Below are 19,315 nucleotides of genomic sequence, written 5' to 3'. Positions count from 1 at the left end.
AACCAACTCTGATCCAATCGATTGGAAACGGTCCGATGCATTTGGACCCGATCTTACAAATTGATTAAACCCCTCAATTGAAGTGTCTAATTGCAATTCTTATACCAGTACACATGGTTGGACTCTATCATATAAATTGACCAAATCTTGTATATATTCTTGAAATAGATTATAGGTCTAGAAGACTGGAACACATACTGAAACGAGAAAATAGGGAATAAATAGATTTTGCGTAAGTTTTAGACTAAAACATCTGTTGTAGTGAAAAAGTAAAAAATAATCAGTTTTTAATCTCAAAATCTATTTCGAGAATGCATACCAAAGACAAATGTCCTCAGCCACTACATATGGTTGGGATGAGGATTCTCTACCGGCTGTTTGGCAGCCTCACACAAGGAGGGGCAAAATGTTCGCCCCACTCATTGCCTGAGCGCCCTACTCATGTTGCGTCCACACCCTGCCTATGGGAGGCCGCCGAGCGACGACCGCCCGACTGTAGAGGATACAAATTGCATACGGTTGACCCCATCAGACTAATTGCCCAAACCCCATAATTGAGGTGGGCCCACAGTACGGCTGGGTCCCAATTGCACGCTTACCGGAAGAACAGATATATAGTTGGTTATTCCCTAACAACCTTGCCACCTGTCAGGCAGCCATTGGTGGTAACTGGTCTGCTCCGGTTAAAGTCGACCAATCTCCACCTACCATAAAACCGGACTTTTTTTCTCGAATGTGTTTCCAGGTAGGGTTAAATTGGTCATTTACTCTGGTCCAAGTTTCTAACATAGAATGTCAAAAAGAAATAGAAAAACGAAAAATTGTCAAAAGTTAAAATGGTTATTTACATATCGATCGTTGTTGTTCCATAATCGCAGCCGAGAAGACGACACAAGTTCTTCGCCATTGATTCTTCCAGGAATGGTTCTGCAATTAAAAAGAAAGAAACACAAAATTCTCAGCTCCGATCTTAGCTTACGAACCTTTCTAACGACCCATCTCGGAAAACAAATTAAAAAACAAACAGTAAATATACTAAATTCAGTAGAAAAAGAACCACATTGGTTCACCTTATACAATCACCGAGCACGAACAGTTGAAGAAGTAATCCCAAGCAAAGGATGGAGTTCTTCATCCAAGACACCTTCTTCATGTGGATAACCTACACAGGAACACTAAAATATATGAGAAACAAGTGATCTCTGCAGGTAAAGACTTGTTTGCTTTACTGGAAAACGAAAGAAACGCAGGCTCTACTTCCCCCCCCCCCCCCTCCCCCTCCCCCTCCCCTCACTTTGCTTTCTTTTGGAGATCACTCAGAGTTAAAAAAAAAGCGGAATAGAAGAAAATTGAAAAGCGAGCGTATAAATATTCACATGGGAATATGGGATAGAGAATAATAACGCGAATCTCTCCTCTCCACAGAAATTAACCATTACAGCAGAAAAGGGAAAAAGATCTGTCGATCGCCATTAATGTTTGGCACGCAGTAATTCCAAAAGGCAAAAAATCTTAGAAAATCGAAATTAGTTTGAGTTCTTAAATTCTTCCTATCCTTACCTCAGCAGCTAATAACATGAGATTGTTGTCTCTGAACGAAAATGGAAAATCTACCTTTAGTGTTCTCTGTGAATGATTTATTATTTATAACTTATGAATGTTCTTTGACATAAAAGTTTGGTAAGCTTTGGGAAATCAGGTTGACGAAAGAGTTTCATTCTTACAGGTAATGACTACAGAAGAGTTCTATAATTTGGATGACTTTGGGATTGCTAATTAAGAATAAGAGATCGATGACACGTAAGAGAAGGACTAGTGTCAACTGGTCGGTTCGACCAGTCTCGGTCTGGCCTAATCAGTCTCCATCAATTTAAGTCTCTATACCGTTTTCACCTGTTTTGGCAATCGAGCATTGTAGACCATTGTATGGATACGATTCTATCTATAATTAGGCTTTAAACAGGATAATTGACTAATCAGCCTATCAGTAAGTCATAGTATTTGGTCGATCACAATGAGTGTGGATCATGTACTTATAAAGTCTGGATGACCTTCGTAATGCTTTTCATCGAACTACCATATCCTTTTACAAGTATCATCCGAGGCCCTCCAAGCCAGTCACATGGAATCCATTGTGGAACTTACAGGAAGAGTGGATTCCATGTGGTTGGCCTTGAAGGGTCTTAGACGGTACTTTGTACAAGGGCATGATCTGGTCTCGATCCCGACCAGGTGAACATCTGGCCACTACGTTGCACCACAAAGGTTAAGCCTGACATTTTACGGGTCGATTTTGTATTTCAACCGGTCGAATCAGGTCCGGCATATCCGCTAGGTCCAACTTTTGACACTCAATTTCATTTGATGATACCTTGAACGGGTTAGGATTTAATTTCAGGTCCAAAAGCGTGAGCAGTTGGAACTCTGATGCCTCAGAGTTGTTGTTTATCTGAAATTATCAGATGGAGTAGTTGACTATCATCGATTTAGGATCTCCAAGAATTTGGTTCCAATTTGACGTCTTAGGTCTTTAGATATTTGGTCGTAGGTAAAGTTAGTTAAGTTAATGGAGGAGTTCACTAACCCAATCCAACGCTGTCAAGACTTGGACCGCCGCTATACGCCGTGTGCCCGTGAAACTCGGAATGTAAGTGTGCCTCAGCCACGTGGGAAGACATGGGGTTGGTATCAATATCATGAGTCATACCCCTAATAATAGAAAATTAATCCTTATTTCTTTTCTTGACTTCCAAACACACTGTAATATTAGAAGATTAATCCTTATTTCTTTAGACCTTCCAAAACTAAAATTTTAGGTGCAATTTTTCACTAAGAAGTTAAAATTTGAGTGGGCCTTCGTGCAATGTTAAGGTTGCTCCATTGTGACTAAGTGATCACAGGTTTGAAAACAGTCCATTTGCGAAAGCAAAGGTAAGGCTGCATACATTATGAGCCTCCCCACACCCAGCAATAGCAGGAGCCTTGTGCCTAGATACGCCGTTTTTTTTTGTTCTCTAATGAAACGGACACAAGTAAAGTATAATGAACAGTGAATTCGTATATAAGAGAGCAATGAGGTCATTTCATATGAGGAAAGAGAGAAAAATGGGGTGCTAGTGCACGGTATACCCTTGCCTCGAAGTTCAAAAAACTTTTTAACTTATATTAGAGGAATAAAATCCCCAATCTCAACCCATTAATTAAATCTAAAAAGAATTTTTTTGTCACATAACATGAGTGTTGAGTAACTCAAAATCATTTCAAATCTAATTCTTAAATTTTATTTTATTGTGCAATTAAATTCATTGAATTTGAAAAGAAAAAAAATATCACATGTGAAAATTATAATTACCAAATAAGATAAAAGGTTTAAATAGATTACACCATCTTGACTACAAAGTTTCATTTTTCTCTTCTAAACTTGTTTAACTTCTTCTGTTTCCTTCCTTATACATGTTTCGTAGTGAAATTCAACTCAAATGCACACCATTTCGGAGCGCCAACAGTAAATCAGTTTTAGTCAAATTTACATATAAGTAAGACATATGTTGAAGGTGAAAGTTTTTCATGGTTGAAGGGCGGAAATTTTAGAGGCCATGATGATCATTTTGTACGGTCCTGTGCCTACGCACAAGAGCCGCGTGCCACATGTGACCAAGTAGAGCATTATTTTTCATAGCTGACTTAATAAGGATTGGAATGAATTGGTTCGGGTTCTTTCGCATCCCAAGAATACCAAACCAAAAAAGAAACATAAACCATACATTAAGAGATTAATGTTTGCTAACCCGAAGAGCCTCAAGTGTTGCTCCTTCTCTAGATAATAGTTCTTCTTCCAACAAACACATATGAAAGGAAATCACAAACCTTCTTGGTGTAGTGAAGAATCTCCAAACAAAAAACCACCGGTCTCAATTTCCATGGGATTCAACAATCCACACCTTTACAAAGTTTGGGTTTCACAAAACCCTATTTCTCGAGCAGAAAAAAGAGATGAGAGGCGAAGAGAAGAAAGAGAATTTTCGGCCAGGGTGCCAAAAAAGTTTGGCCTGCCCTGCCCCCTTTAGTATGTATTTATATGTGAATTCCCTTTTTGAGATTCCTTGTGAGAGTTTGACGGTCTCTCTCCTCTTTTCTTGACTTTATTCCCAACTTTCTAGAGCTAGGATCACATTCACGTATGTGAATGTACGAGAATGGCTCATAGTCGTTCAGATGGAATCCACTCTATGGGACCCACATGGAGTGGATTCCATCTGAACGGCTCTGAGCGGTTCTCATACATTCACATACGTGAATGTGAGCCCAATTCAACTTTCTATCCTTGTATATGTCAAATTGGGAAAGAAGCAGAATCTAAAAGAAAAAGTAAGATAATTATTTATTTTTCCTTTTAATGGACAATTAAATGTTTCACTAACTCCATTAAATAAAATAAATCAATTATTTTAATTGGTAAATTAATCCCAATGTACATTTACATAATAACCCTTTATTATGTACCAACCCTCTACTAATTAGCATCATCATAATGAAATCTATGGATTTATGTAAATACTGTCAAACCCCATTCCATAGTACAAACCCACATTAGAATTTCTGTATATGTGATCATACCCACAAAACACAATTAAACACTTTAATAAAAAACGTACATACAATTAATATTTTATGTGAAAATAATATTTGCAAACCATTTCTAAAATGGTATAAGATTTGATTATCATCCTACCATATTCACAAAAATCTCTCTCTTGATGTTTTCCAATCGGGCAGTGGAAACATTGTTGAACAATTCATTCACTCACAAGATGCTTACACACACCCAACACATTGGCTTTGGCCATAGAACCTTTAGTCATTGATATACCAAAGTATACATTCATATCTCGCAGTGATGAGGCTCTCTCAGGTATAGGGTATCGGTGACAAGTGTTTATCCCTTACGAATAATTGGCAGTAACACATGTGAGAATTGAGACAAAAATATTCTTCGCCAACACATACATGTAATTGTACTCGCATTCATATCGTGACATCAACATTTCTGTGTATACCTAATGCGACGACCATATGATAAGGGTGCCCAGCCCAAACCTTAATCGTGATTCCAATTTAAAGTCAAAATTTTAGAACACATACAACTCATCATTTTATGTAACATGTGATAATAATTAAATCAACTAAAATAAACTAGGTTTGATGGAGACATAAATCCAATAGATAAAATATCACAACTGTGGTCACAACAAGAAAAGAAAGAGCAGTAATCCAATGAAATAAGCTGCCCTCGTTTAGTTAAGATAAGGCTGAGTTGAGATGAGTAATCCAATGAAACAAAATGCTCCGGACTGTATCCTTGAGTTTTCAATTGGAAGCAAAGTGAAAGAAATATGTTGATTAATTTTACTGCAGTAATCCAAATCAACCTAGGATGCTCTTTCTCACTTGAAAAGTTATGAGTCTAAGGTTGCATTTGGTATGAATTCTAAGAATAGATTCTAGGTTTAGAACACATCCTGAAATTTGATACGAAAAAATAGGAAAGAACCGGAAATCAAAATGCATTTTAAACCGAAAATTTATTATAAGAATACATACTAAACATTGTGGTTTTTTTTTTTTTTTTGGGAAAAATACTAAACGCAGTTTAAATATTACAAAAAATGCATCCTCACACATTTGTGAGCTACACAAGCCAATTTCATCTCAGAAAATTAAATTTTATATTGGGGAAAAGATTCCCATGACATCAGCTCAAAATTTGCATGCCCTCACCCGAAATACTGTAATTTACCCCTTAGGAATTGTCCTAAATACCCCCTATTGGACAAGATCACCTTTTCCTACTCCGATCCCTTCTATATTTTATCCACTCTTTTCTTTGTATGTTTGGTAAAGTATGGACGATGGATGAACTTGAACTTTCTATGAGGAATGTTAAAACACCTAATTATTTAAAAATGTCAAATTTCTTGACTGAATATTCTTTTCTATTCTCCATTTTTCTTTTGTTTTGATTCTAGTCTTCGTATGTACATTCTCTCTTCCTTCCTTTCCCCTCGCTAAGTATACTTTAGTGACTAAGGATTTAATATTAAAATTCCTTAAAATCAATTGTCAAATTATTGATGATGACTCCTTTACTTTTATTTTCTTTTAGTTTGTTAATCTTAGTGAGTTCGTTATTTTCAATCCCTTCTCTACCTTCCACCTTAGAAAAACCTCTCTTTCACTCTCACAAAAGTCTTGAAATTACCGAACAGTTGTCAAAGGCTACGTAATGCTACAACGACAGAACTATTAGAATTGTCAAATTTCTTGACTGATTTATTTTCTACTTTTCTCTTTTCTACTACTTTAGGCGGAATAAACGTTCTTTGTGTGTTCTTTTTTCTTTTCTTTCCATTAAGAATTCTACTTCAGACTGTACGTAATCTGGCCTTCAATTTTGAATAAGAAATAATTTGGACCTTCATTGTTTTTCTACTATAGCTCGACCAGCCTAAGCGTTTGGGGCATTCATCTCCTTATTGTGTTAAAAAGGAGAAAACCCATTGGGCAAGAGACAATGAAGCAAGTCTTCGTTATCTCCTCCAATTCGCTGTCTTCTTCAATTCCTCTAATTCCTCACATGGGGGTTGAAACGACCACTCTATCCTCTGCCCGAAAACACTGCCCAAGGTGGAATTCGTTCTCCCTATTAAAGGAATTGAAAGAATTAGAAGTGCCCGCGAATTGAAAAAGATAATTATTCATCACTGTACACTAGGGGAGACAACAAATAGTCTCCAAAATCAGCTAAGAGTTCCTCATTTTCATTCAATACATGAGTGCTACTGACTTCTTCGTGGAATGTTTGGCCACCACTATGTGAATTCACGTAGCAGGACTTTTTTTGTTTCTTTTCCTTTTGATGCCACAGATCCTCATTTCCTCTTTCTAACATAGTAAAGTGCCCACTGGTTGCAAAATTCATTATGGTGGTGGGGTGGGTTTAGTTTCATACATATGGGGGGGATAGTTTGTGGTTTATAGGTTTATTATAGAATTACGAAAAATCTCACATCGTCTGGGGATGTGTCATGGAATACACATATATGTTATGACCTCCCTTATTTGACATGATACATTTTAGTGTCAGGAATATATCCGCAGTGGAAACGTGGATGTAGAATCATGGAAAATCTCACATCGTTTGGGGATGTATCGTGGAATGCGCATATATGCTATGGATTCCCTTACTTGACATGACGCGTTTTAAAACCGTAAGACTCACCTACCAAAGCAGACAATATCGTACCATCAGTAGGCCGGGGCGGGTTTGTGGCACTTCACTTATGACTCAGGGAAGGGTCTCTCTACCTAAAGTTCGAGCTTTTGTATTGGACGCTAGAGAGAATTGTAAGTTGATGCAGTGAGTACAGTTTCGTAACCAAGAATGATGATGAGGATGGGGTTTTAGTCTCACATTGGTCGAGTAGTGTACGACTATTGAGCTCATGACCCTAGGAAGGTCGTCTCCACCCTAAAGCTCACGTTTTTAGGTTGAATGCCTTAAACTATGAAGTGACATGCTTTGAGTTAGCATTGCCTCTTACATATCCAGCCCTGATTAGGGTTAAAGTGACATGCCCTAGAGTACAAAATTAACCAACTTGATCTATGCTTGCATACACAACTGCAGAAATCATGTTCAAGTCCATATGATGATTAGAGGATGCTTAAATTCAAAACAAATCCATTATTTCCCATGAACAAAAACCTTTTAATGTTTTCTGTTAGAATTGGAGGAAGTTGGGGGCCCTTCTAAACGAATGTAGTCATACATGATCCCTTGAAAAGGGCTGGTACTTCTTGATTGAGTTAAATAGATTGTATTGTCTCCTTGCACAAGTCTGGTGCTTGGTACCTCAACATTATATAGCCAATAAAGCCCATGAATGCCATGCCTCGCAATTGAGTTGTCCTTCCCTATTACCCCACTCGAAAAGTGTGGAGGGTTTGCTTTCGGGTCATTGAATCGAACCTTCAACACAAACCATAAATTGAATCAGTTTCATGCACATGGAAGTATGCACTATATAGAAGTTCTTATTGGTACGATATTGATATTGTAGCAGTGATATCGGTACAGGGGAGGATAAATTGGTTAAAAAAAACCAAGATATTGATAGTTTGAAAGGGAAAAAAAAAAAAAAAAACAGTCCGATCCGTTTTGATGCAGACGACCCATATCGATGTAGGTATTGTCAAAGACTGATACGGATATCGATACCGATACAGTGATACCTATGACCTTGATAGAAGGTGATCAAGCTCCATGCATGAAGTATTATGCACTGCAAAAGACCAAACTTTCTTTGGGCCTTTCATGGGTCCTAGGCCCACAAAGTAATTAAGGCTCCACATCTTGGTGTTAACCGTTTGGACCCAATCGGCCCCCACCAATTTAAGGCCCGCATTGGTACCGCACCGTTTAGGTAATCAATTCTCATAGGTCAGGTATGGACAAATTTATATTTGATGAGTCAATTAACCGGTCCATAGTTGGGCTCATGTTAATTGGGCTACTGCCAAAGGGTTGATTCCGACCAAATATTAATCGGTCTAGGCCCAACACCAGGGCATTTACCAACCGGTTGATCCTGTTTAACCCCTTGGTTTTGATAGGGCTACTGATGTGAACCAGCTTTTGACACCCTTACCTGTAATTCAGAAACTGTGGCGGATGCAAGAGCTAGTCGCAAGTAATAGGTGGTATTATCATTGATGGAGTCGAGTTTGAATATGATCTGCCATGTGGTTGCTTGGTATGTGTTATTGCTTTTTTTCCTGCAAAGCAAGAATGTTCTCTGATTTAGAACATTTGTTCTCAATTTTTGTTTCTAAAGAATACCTAAATAATTAAAGACAAGGTAGATATGAAGGATCATACGTACCTAGTGACCTGAGCAAAGAACCAATCTTTCCTGTAATCACTCGTGCCGACTTTGAAGATTAGATCTCCGTCAGGATATAATTCCGCATATCTCTCCCACAATCCATATTGCCTAAATCTGTTCAAGAGATTAAAAGGTTTCACAAACCAATACAATAGTTCTGTGGGTGAGGGTTTCCCACGAGGAAAGAAATCCTCTCCAGTGCAGCAGCCCCTCCAACGCACATCCAACGGCTAGAGGAACTTGGGGTACATGTCCGGATGCCCCAAGCCATTGGATGCGCACTGGAGAGGATGATGTGCTGGAGAGGTCTGAGAGGATCCTTGTCCTTCTCAGGCGCCACTGTTTGGGTACGAATTTTTAGGCCACATTTGAAATAAATATCAGCCACATAGGACCCACATTTGAGAGTATGAGAGAAATAATAAGAAAAACTATGTGAAAGGAAAGTTGCACTTGTGAGAATTGAAAGTTTTTATTTTCTAGTTTCTTTGTTGGGTTAGTGTTGTCTGTTGAAAGTGTTGCTCTTGCACATATGCGCGGGCAGGGGGGGAGGGCAATGAGAGCACGTGTATTGACATCATTTGGGGTGGGGTTTTTCGCTTTTAAAAAAAATGTCTAATATTTACACAAGCTCATTAGAGTATATAGTGAGATGAAATGTGAACCTGTCAGGATGATTAACAAAGAGTTTGTTGATGTAGTTAGGATTGGGATCAGGAACGTAGAACTCTGCAGCTGAACGGTCAGGGATGCCTATCTCCCACAATGTGGGTCCGTCTCTTGGAGGTTCATATACCAGATCACCCAGATCCACATCACAACCTGTTTAATTAGTACAAGTTAATTATTAACAATTACAAAAAGATAAAAACGTAAAATGGGTTGTGGCAACTCATGGCCACTACTATGACTTCCAAGAGAAATAAACCCAAGATTGAATGCATTAGAAAAAAGACATGATGAAGAGATGCTCAAGCTAGTTAAAAATAAAAAAAAACAGGCCATGAAAGAAAATAAAAAATAAGCTAGAAATGAGGTTTAGAATTATATTTAGGGGAACTGTCCTTTGTATGGGAGCGCAGGGGTCACGTGCGTGGTATCTAATGAGAACACGCACACTGATACATTGGGGGGGTGAAAATTCCACCATTCATGTGGGTGGGGGATCATTTCGCCCCCAATTTGTCTAGGCGTGACCTCTGTGTCTGGTGAATCTTCACGTACATGAGCGTATGTGAACGACTCACAGCCGTTCAGATGGAATCCAATCTGTGAAAATATTCCATCTGAATGGTTGTGAGTCATTCACGTACGCCCACGTACGTGAAGATTCTCCGCTCACGTGTCTCATGCAGGGAATTTTTCTCCTTATATTTAATTAAAACAAACCTGAGGTGATGGTGACCTCAACATCATATTTGTAGTCTCCAATAAAACCAGGAACCCATGCGTAAAGATTATAATCTCCAGTGCGCACATCGCTTATGGAGAAGTAACCATCAGCATCTGCTTTAGTCCAGAACTGGTAGCCCTGAAATTAACCAATTCCAAAATAGTAATTTACTAAAGCAAATGGGATCAAACACAGAAATTAATATACATCTTTAGTTCAGTACTGATGACCCAATTCATGGTTTCTGCAACAACTTAATAAAAAACAGTGAATCTCACCTTGCATTCTCTTTGCCATGATCCAACCTCTCCCGGCAGAGCCAACCCGATATAAGCCGAGTCAGCCGATATGTAACCTTCCTCGATGTACCTAACAAGAGTGGTTTTCTCAAATGAAAATTTTTGAATAAGGTTAGTGCATGAGAATATACATGATTTGGTAAGATGCCTATATCCATGGTGAGATGAAAGTAGTTGTTACTACCATTTATGGTTCAGATCGGGATGGTTCAAAAGCTCAAGTTATTAGGTGAAGATAATCCAATGATATATGAAGACAGATCCAAGGTCTCAAGATAGACATTCCATAGCTTAAACACAGTCGATGTTGGATTAAATTTCGTGGCACAATATCCACACTTCCACTATGGAATCATACCAACAACATTCCCCCACAACCTGACTTTGATACCAATGAAGTGACACAGTCCACGGCGGACTCCACATCCACGATATTGTCTGTTTTGGCTAAGGTTCGTCGCACGGCTTTAAAATGAGTCATATCATGTGAAGATTGAACCCCACTTATATGGACATTCCATGACTTAAGCACAACTGATGTAGAACTAAATTCTGTGACAAATCAACATTACTGTAAAGGATTAGAAGTAGAAAGTGTTACCTGTCATGGACCAGTAATCGACCACTAATAGTTCCTCGTTGATCCGAAGAAGGGAAATCCTCAGAGGCTGGAAAACCGTAGGGCCAACTTTGGACTTCCACCATCATCTTTTACAAAGAAAAAAAACCCAGTAGTTTTGTTCATCATTGACTGTTGTGATTATAATGTAAGTATTAGCTAATTAGGAGCTTTTGTTTGGTTATTTAATAATTTCTAACCTGTGATTTGGCATCATCCCAAAGTGAATATGGATCAGCCTCACCATCCAAAACTGTATTAAGATAAATAAAAACTGGGCCGAAAACCTTCTTCCACTGTTCATCGTTTTGGAATTTAGGCACCAAATCTTCTCCCGAGTAGTGAGCACTCAGAAACATCTGAAAATCCAGAGAGATATGAAGTTTCTTGTAATGTTTAGGGTTTTCGTTTTAGATAATGTAAATCTACCGGAACAAAAACCGCAACCCATGGTGGCGAGTTTAGAAGAAATAGCCTATCATTAGAATGAAACAGAGAAAAGGGATGAGAATGGTAATGAAAACTTACAGCAAGAGTGGTTGGGCCAACATGGGAGGTGAGGTTTTGCTTTAGAGGTCCACCAGTTCGAAATTCATTACTGGGAGTGATTTGCCAGAAGCCCACAGGTGAGTTGTCAAAGCATATCCACCCATGCACCTTGTTATCCTTGTTTTCGCAAGAATACTGGTACTTGTCATCCACCTTAAAATCAAGCATCACAAAACTCGTCGACATCAAATACATTTCTTCATTGGCTCAATAAAGTGTGACATGAGCATCCATTTTTTTACCCTAAAAAAAAAAAAAAAACACAAGAGCATTCATTTTTATATTTGGGAGAATGTTCTTCGAGCCGCAGCGCAGGCTGCGTTCAGGTACATGGGCCTGCCATTCAGGGGGGCAGAATGGTCATTGCACCCACCCCCATGTGCCTAGGCACAGCCTGCACTGCAGCACAGAGAACAATGCCCCTTTATATTTTTACTGGGTAAAAGGTTTGTACAACGTCTCTTTTACTACAACACCAGTTTAATTTCAAAATTACATGCGAGCACCCGTCACAAGACTCGAGTTATTGTAACACCACTCCCTATAAAATGTCTCATATACCCCTTATTTTTAGTGTTTTCCCATAAAACCCTCCTATAATTCATGAAATTGCACAGGGTGTTGGAGTGAACCCTCCCCCATTTTTAATATATATATTTTGCTCACCTTTAACACAAAAAAAAAAAAAAAAAAAAAAAAAAAAAAGGGTGTAACAAGAGCTTAATTGGAGGGGCATCTCTAGCTTCTAAAAATGGATTACATATGGGGAGGGATTCTCTGGTCTGACTGACCATGGTAGTCTGGAGACATGGGAGGGACAGAAATCACCATTTTGAGGGTATTTCAAATACTTTGTTCTATAGCCAATTACCTGTCCTATTTTCACCATTTACAAGGGGAGGATGGGTTTTTATGAAAACAAAATTAAAATGTGATTGGCTCTCACATGTACGTTCTCTTATTGATATTGGTATGTGCAGATGATCCATTCTCCTTTTTTATGTGGGTGTCTGGGGATTCCTCCTTTTGAATCTTCCAATAGGAGGGGGTATTTTAGACATTTTATTGTTTTAAATGAACAATGAAATGTGAAGGGTGTGCAAAAGTGAGGGGCCACCATTCTCCCTCCTTTCCCTATTTTATGGAGTCTAACCTACAACAGAGTCACAACCGATGGCAATAAAAATAGGAAATCTCTTCACCGTGGGTAAAGAGAAACTTGGTCCTATCTATTCGCGACCATGAGACAGGGAGTCTAGACTTATGGATATACCTCTCCTTTTAGGTCCGGATTAATGGGATTGGTTAAGAGAACTGCTTCCGGGTAGGCAAGGGTTTGGCATCGTCCGGGCAACCGATCATCGGGCATGGGCATGATCCTTTGCCTGTTATCTGCCATGGCCATGTAATGAAACCTGCACATTTACAACATTTTTGCAGTTAAAAACAATAAAATTCTATATTAATCCAACCTTAATTACTGATGTAATACCACAAAATGAGTAATTAACTAATAATGACAAATGAGAGTAGAGGAAAGTTGGGATTAATTTGATTTAATTTACTTGTCTTTTCTAAGCTTGAATGCAATTCTGGTTTCTGCAAGGCTGAAGGCAGGCATGCCTTCTAAATGCTCATATATCCCATAAGAATAGAAGCCCGAGCAACCCCTTAACATAATAAACCTGCATTTTCCATTCATCACTCACTTCCATTAGAATTTATTTCCAACACTTAATAATCTTTCATAATTTAAAAGAATCTAGGCAATCAAGTGTTGTGCTTTATATCGTGGTAAAAAATGGACATGGTAGAGAATCCTTAATATGGTAGGTCATATGGTTTAAATATATCACTAATTTGACATTTGTTCATTCATGGAATTAATTCATTTATCCATATATGGTATGCATCCCTAGATACTCGAACTCGACTCTACTCCACGGGGTGGGGCTGTTAATGTCAATTTGGATTGTAGGAGAGGGGAGGGGAGAACCTAGACTAGATGAGGAAGAGGAGGTCTCAAACTTGAAACCTCTTGGTGGCTAGGCTCTATTACACTACTCTCAAGCCAACTACGCTAGCAATTGTCCTCGGCCATTTGGCATTGTTGATGTTAGGAAATTTCACCAATAATAAATTAAATAAGCATTGGAGAGCACCCAAAAACACAAAAAGTACAAGAGATATTTTCCAAATTAGAAACAAAATAGAAGAATCAATAGTTCATTTTATATAATTAAATAATGAGGATATATAGAAGACATCAAATGTACCTCTTATCTATATTTATAGGAATAAATTTTCCATCCATGGAGGTATCCCATGGTCTTTTGAAGGAAACTTCCACCTGCTCCTCATTTTCTGTTATAACCTCAAAATTTGTAGCCATTATCCTGCATACATGCTCAACCCAATATTTCTTGGATGTTAATTCAATATATATAATGCTGGTAGTTGACTAGTAGTGGTGACATTCTATGGCGCGCTGCCCCTATGCGGCCCAGACTGAGCCCCACGTGCAATGTCCGCTTTACTCCTGTCAAAGTGCTTTACCCGAATAGGGGTAAGACAGACATTACGCGCGACACTCTGTCTAAGCCGCACAGGCCGCTACGGGCAACGTGCCGTAGTGGATCTGTATGCAATCTATGTAAAGAGAGAGAGAGAGAGAGGACTTACACCTCAAAAACTCCAGTTCGGCCTTCTCCACTCCAAACGACGTCCCAATACCTACAGGTTCAAGGGTTGGTTTGTATTCTTTATTTTGGTCTGAATAGAGAGGAACTTAAATTTAAGAACCAAGATTGGATCACCCGAGGGTGAGCTAGTCATTTCACCGATCACATCAAATGATGGATAAAATAATCTAGTGATTAGATTGGCAAGAAATTAATAGAAAAAAAAGAAAATATTAAATTATTTTTTTTTAATTTGATGAGAGAGAGACACATAAATCAATTGTGTCATCATGGATGATTGTCATCGGATATCATGTCACTTGCAACATGTCAAGTGTCAACACCTATCCCTTTTCCTTCCATGTATGGCCTTCTTCACTGAGTTCGGTTCCTCTACGTGCAGGTGCATGTACATGTGAGAGGTGATTTGCAATCACCTGTCCTATTTTTGTCATTTACAAAGGGAGTAAGTGTATTTATGAAAACAAAATAAACATATGATTGGCTTTGAGATGTACGTTACTTGCACGTATGTGTAAATGATCCATTCTCCTTCTGACTAAGGTTTTTTTTTTATTGAGTTCGGTTCTTGTGCACGTACCAACAGATGAACATACTTGTGACTTGTGAGAATCAACCACCTGTCCTATTTTTGCCATTTACAAGGAGACGAAGGGTTTTTATGGAAACAAAATTAAAATGTGATTGGCTCTGAGATGTACGTTCACCTATTGATACGTGCAGATAATCCATTCTCTTTTTTTTTTTTTTTTGGGGGGGGGGGGGGGTGGTAGAACAACTTCCGACTAAGTTAGCCCAAGTATAGGAGATTTTCATCCTAGAAGGTGCATGTACAAGTGAGGTGTGTCATCCAATGCACTTTAAAGGTGCATGTGAGAAGATAAAAATTCGAATATAAGTGATGAGACCAGCTGATTACCTTTTATTAATTTTTTTAAACTCTTACTTCTAGTCTTAGTCGAGAGAGAGAGAGAGAGAGAGAGAGAGAGAGTACCCTCTGTTAACTTCTTCATTTTGAATTTCAAGTAGATTGGTAATGCCATTGTATCGTATGCCTGTGACTATCCCATCTGGGTTTGAGATTGTTACTTGGAGGAGCCCATTATCCATCACTACCTGCAAAATTGGAATATAATCCTCCCTTCAACTTCTCTCATAAAAATATCAATAACGAAAAGACAAAAAAAAAAAAAAAAAAAAAAAAAAAAACCAAAAAACAAAAAATGATGATAAACTGATGATGATGCCAATACCAAATGATCAAATTAAAGAGAAAGAGTATGAGATGAAGTAAATACATAGTGATCTTGTACTTGCAATTGCACTCCACGAGGAGACATTATTGCTTCCTCCTCTTCACTCAACAATTCTTCTTCCAAACCCAAAATCAATAAATGGTCGAGTCGATCTCTCTTGAATTCTAGATATATATTCTAAACTTAGCAGAATCACCTTGGTAGAGAGGTTAATGGGTCTATGGGTGCTGGTCCAGAGACACTTCCCAGTATTTATTTCTTCTTTCCGTGTCTTGTGAGCGAAGCACTTTAATTTCTTTGTTTTGTTTTCTTTCTCTTTTTTGGCCATACCATACCAATCTCTATCCCAATAGCCAAGCTTGAAGCTTCCCTTGACTTCACCGTTAATTCTTTTTCCACTAACGAAGAGACCCGTGTAAGAGTCGCTATGTTCGTCCATTAATCACACTTACTGTTGAAGCGATTTATTTGGATCTTTGTCGGTGCGGCTCCTCTCCAGTCACTCCGGAGACAGGTCCACACCACCACACCTTACTTTTGTTTCACCAGTACTTTCAAGTAACTGGAGAGGACAAATGGCTGGTGCTGCGACTCTAGCTTGATTTGATCGATGTAGGGTATCTCTCTCTCTCATAGAGGGAGAGCATGGAGAGTGAAGACTGCCCTTTCTGGTTGCCATCCAAAATATCATATTTTCCGGTGTGCGTGTATAGGTTGCGTGTACATAATCATTATTAGAGTTTTCTACATAATCCCTGGTATTTCACATCATTAAATAAAGTGGCGATGTTTTCTGCCCGGGTGGGAGATCCGGTTCTTTTCCAGGGAGGTCAGCGCCCGGGGGAGTGTCCGGGGGCATCCAAGAGTTGGGTTATGCTGCACACATCTCAGTGCATGCCTAAGGATGTGTGCAGCACAGGTCAATGGCTGGATACCCCCTGAGCGTGCTGGGTTCTTTGGAGAGGAGCTCAATCCCCGGGTGAATACGTAGGGGGTGTAATAGACTCATGGGGTGGGACTCAGCGATCATTCCGTCCATTCAGGGGGGCAGCCAGACACATGGGGTGGGACGTAGCATCATTTCATCCATTCAGGGGGGGTGGGGTGATCATTTCGCCCACCCCATGTGTTTGAGCGCATCCTGTGGCCCCAGAGAACATTTCCCTAAATAAAATTCCTAAACCAATCCTACCTCTTTGACATTGTTCCAGAGCAAACAAATTCTCTCTCTCTCTCTTTTTTTTTTTCTCAATTATGGAATCTATACCCTAACCTCATATATGTACCTAGGTGGTGGCCAAGGGTATCAATGATGAGAGGAGAGAAATTGTACGAGAGAACATATATTTTAGCGCCTACATACCATTCATTTCCCTTTATTAATAAACTTTGTTTGCTTATCCTTTCCTAAATCTAATCATGACTTAGAAATGACAGTAATTTGAATGCTATAAGTTAATCAAACGTTGGATGAATGATGGTTCATGTTAAAAGATATGATGTGCCAATCTAGCACATGTTAGCTGATGCATGGCGGTGATCTTAACCGTGTGTAGACATCTCATTTGGTTATCAGTTGATGCATGGTGGTGATCTTAGCCGTGTGTAGACATCTCATTTTGTCATGTTGAAGACGTTTTTACAGTGAATCCATACTAATAAAAGGGTTGGCATATTGCATAGTCAGCGTAAAATTTACCTTGTGTTAATACACAGGGATATTAGCATTGCAAATTTAGTTGGGGGGGGGGGGGGGAGGTCTTGATTTAAGACCTGTAACGACGAGATAGGATCAAATCAACTGAGCAACTCAGTTATCCGCACTTTAGATGTTAACACACCTTAAGAAAAAAATTTAGATGTTAACACACCTTGTGACACATACTTTTTAAACCGTTACCCTTAAGAAAGAAAAAGGCAATATCTTGGTTAGATGCTTTTGCTGTTGCACAGAGCTATCATCAGCACAAAGAAGTTCGTTTTCTATAATATTCTTTCCATCCGAAGCCTTACATATCTGGGCAAGTATGACCTAAAAGAACTTTTTGTTCCTTTAGTATGAAATCTGAAATAATAACTCTAAATAGCAGGTAATTAAGCAATGTAGATGGAAACAAAAAATGCTTGCACTTTGCGGGGATTTAAAACAAAACAAAGTTAGAGATGTTCTGAAAAATCCACTTTAAAATCTTTAAAAGTGCTTTGTATATCCTTATATTCAATTAAGATCTAGATTTTTAAGTCTGCACTTCAATTTAGATAGCCATTTCCTTGTGTTCTTTTAGCAATTCCTCGCCCTATCACAAATTTGAGCCTCCTCAAATTCTTATTCACACTTCTTAGCAGCAGTGAGGTTAGAAAACAAATTTCAGCTCTCTTGTTCCCAGCAGGCAGCTACCTTAGCGATATTACTAGCATTGAACAGTTCCATCTTCTCTTCAAGGGTCATTCCTCCCTAATGTGGGATGTGAATGACAAATCTGTAAAATCAGGCCATCGCTCCATCGTGCATTCATTCATTAGGTATAGCCCAAATTCCATACAAGTAATGCTCATCAGTTGACGTGTTTCACTGGGTTGAGCTCTGGTAGAAAACTCAAGGGTCCTGCAGTCATTTTTCCCTGAAATTGGTGCCAAATAGAACTGTGCTTTTGACATTGAACAACATTAACAAAGTGCCTCAAGTAAGGGCACTTGTTCACTTTTGTGTGTGTAATTCTAACAATTCGTACTTTTAGCTGGCTCGAAACTCGGATCCAAATGGAGCCATAATTTATCTGTTTTCTTAAAGGCCATCCATAGTACTTGTTTTGTGCAATTTCAGCCTACTTACCTGAGGCTTAGTACCCTAATCCGCTGTCCTACAGTAGCACAGTCAAACTCAGGTTGCTGATTGATAAACTGACCACGAATATTGGGCAAATCCACAAATGTAAAGCATAGAATGCCTGTTATAGTACTGAATCTGCTGAGTTCAATGCAAGAAAACCATAAATTGGAGCACAGAAGAAACATGTTTCCAGTGGGTCTGTGGCTTACAATTAACTATCCAAAGAAAATAGGAAACAACAGTTGTTGCAGATGCCAACTGCTGCCATCCAATCAACAATCCATAGATTTACCAAATGAATCATATCAACCGTCTCTAAAACATGAATCACAATCGAAAAGAGCTGTCGCCAAATTAAGTCAACACAGAACAGGAGTTTGCCTTCATAGATTTACCCATTCTCTCCTATCTGGTTGTCTTGTAAACAGCAACCGTGCCTCAGCTATTTCTTTTCTTTGTCTTCTAAGCTGTGATATATTATTGCAATCCAATTAATTTATTTGCAAACCATATATCTGTCAATTTCGTTTACCAAAAAAATATATATATATATCTGTCAATTTCTATTATAAAAATGGAGAACAGTTCCCTGCATGGGACGCAGGGGCCACACCCATACACATTGGGGGGGTGGAAATGACCACCCCACCCCCAAGTGCCAGCGTGCGCTCTCATTGTCTGCCGCACGCATGTGGCCCCTGCGCTCCCATGCAGAAAACGGT

The 19,315-nt window shown here is 38.9% G+C and overlaps 1 protein-coding gene across 1 annotated transcript; it reads right to left on the bottom strand.

The window, feature by feature from the left end:
• Nucleotides 1–7,751: 7,751 nt before the first annotated feature.
• LOC122662109 (probable rhamnogalacturonate lyase B) lies at nucleotides 7,752–15,886 on the bottom strand. The gene is made up of 15 exons (XM_043857670.1): nucleotides 15,806–15,886; nucleotides 15,502–15,623; nucleotides 14,488–14,538; nucleotides 14,082–14,201; nucleotides 13,371–13,490; nucleotides 13,079–13,220; nucleotides 11,785–11,958; nucleotides 11,457–11,615; nucleotides 11,239–11,345; nucleotides 10,617–10,707; nucleotides 10,335–10,476; nucleotides 9,611–9,767; nucleotides 8,943–9,059; nucleotides 8,709–8,835; nucleotides 7,752–8,029 (listed from the first exon to the last, which is right to left on the bottom strand). Exons 1-15 carry the CDS (start codon nucleotides 15,845–15,847, stop codon nucleotides 7,769–7,771), a joined length of 1,932 nt encoding a protein of 643 aa, XP_043713605.1. The 5' UTR covers nucleotides 15,848–15,886; the 3' UTR covers nucleotides 7,752–7,768.
• Between the last annotated feature and the right edge of the window lie 3,429 nt (nucleotides 15,887–19,315).

Source organism: Telopea speciosissima, chromosome 5 (assembly GCF_018873765.1).
Source record: "Telopea speciosissima isolate NSW1024214 ecotype Mountain lineage chromosome 5, Tspe_v1, whole genome shotgun sequence".
Lineage (NCBI taxonomy): Eukaryota > Viridiplantae > Streptophyta > Magnoliopsida > Proteales > Proteaceae > Telopea > Telopea speciosissima.
Note: the sequence above shows the minus strand (reverse complement) of the source record. Positions and strands in the feature narration are given on the sequence as shown.

Excerpts from the sequence above, each read along its gene's own strand:
- LOC122662109 (XM_043857670.1), bottom strand. The coding sequence starts at position 15,847 with ATGTCTCCTCGTGGAGTGCAATTGCAAGTACAAGATCACTAT. Across the intron at positions 13,221-13,370 it reads TTCAAGCTTAGAAAAGACAA|GTTTCATTACATGGCCATGG; the intron begins GTAAATTAAATC and ends GTAAATGTGCAG. Across the intron at positions 10,708-11,238 it reads CGATTACTGGTCCATGACAG|GTACATCGAGGAAGGTTACA; the intron begins GTAACACTTTCT and ends CACTCTTGTTAG.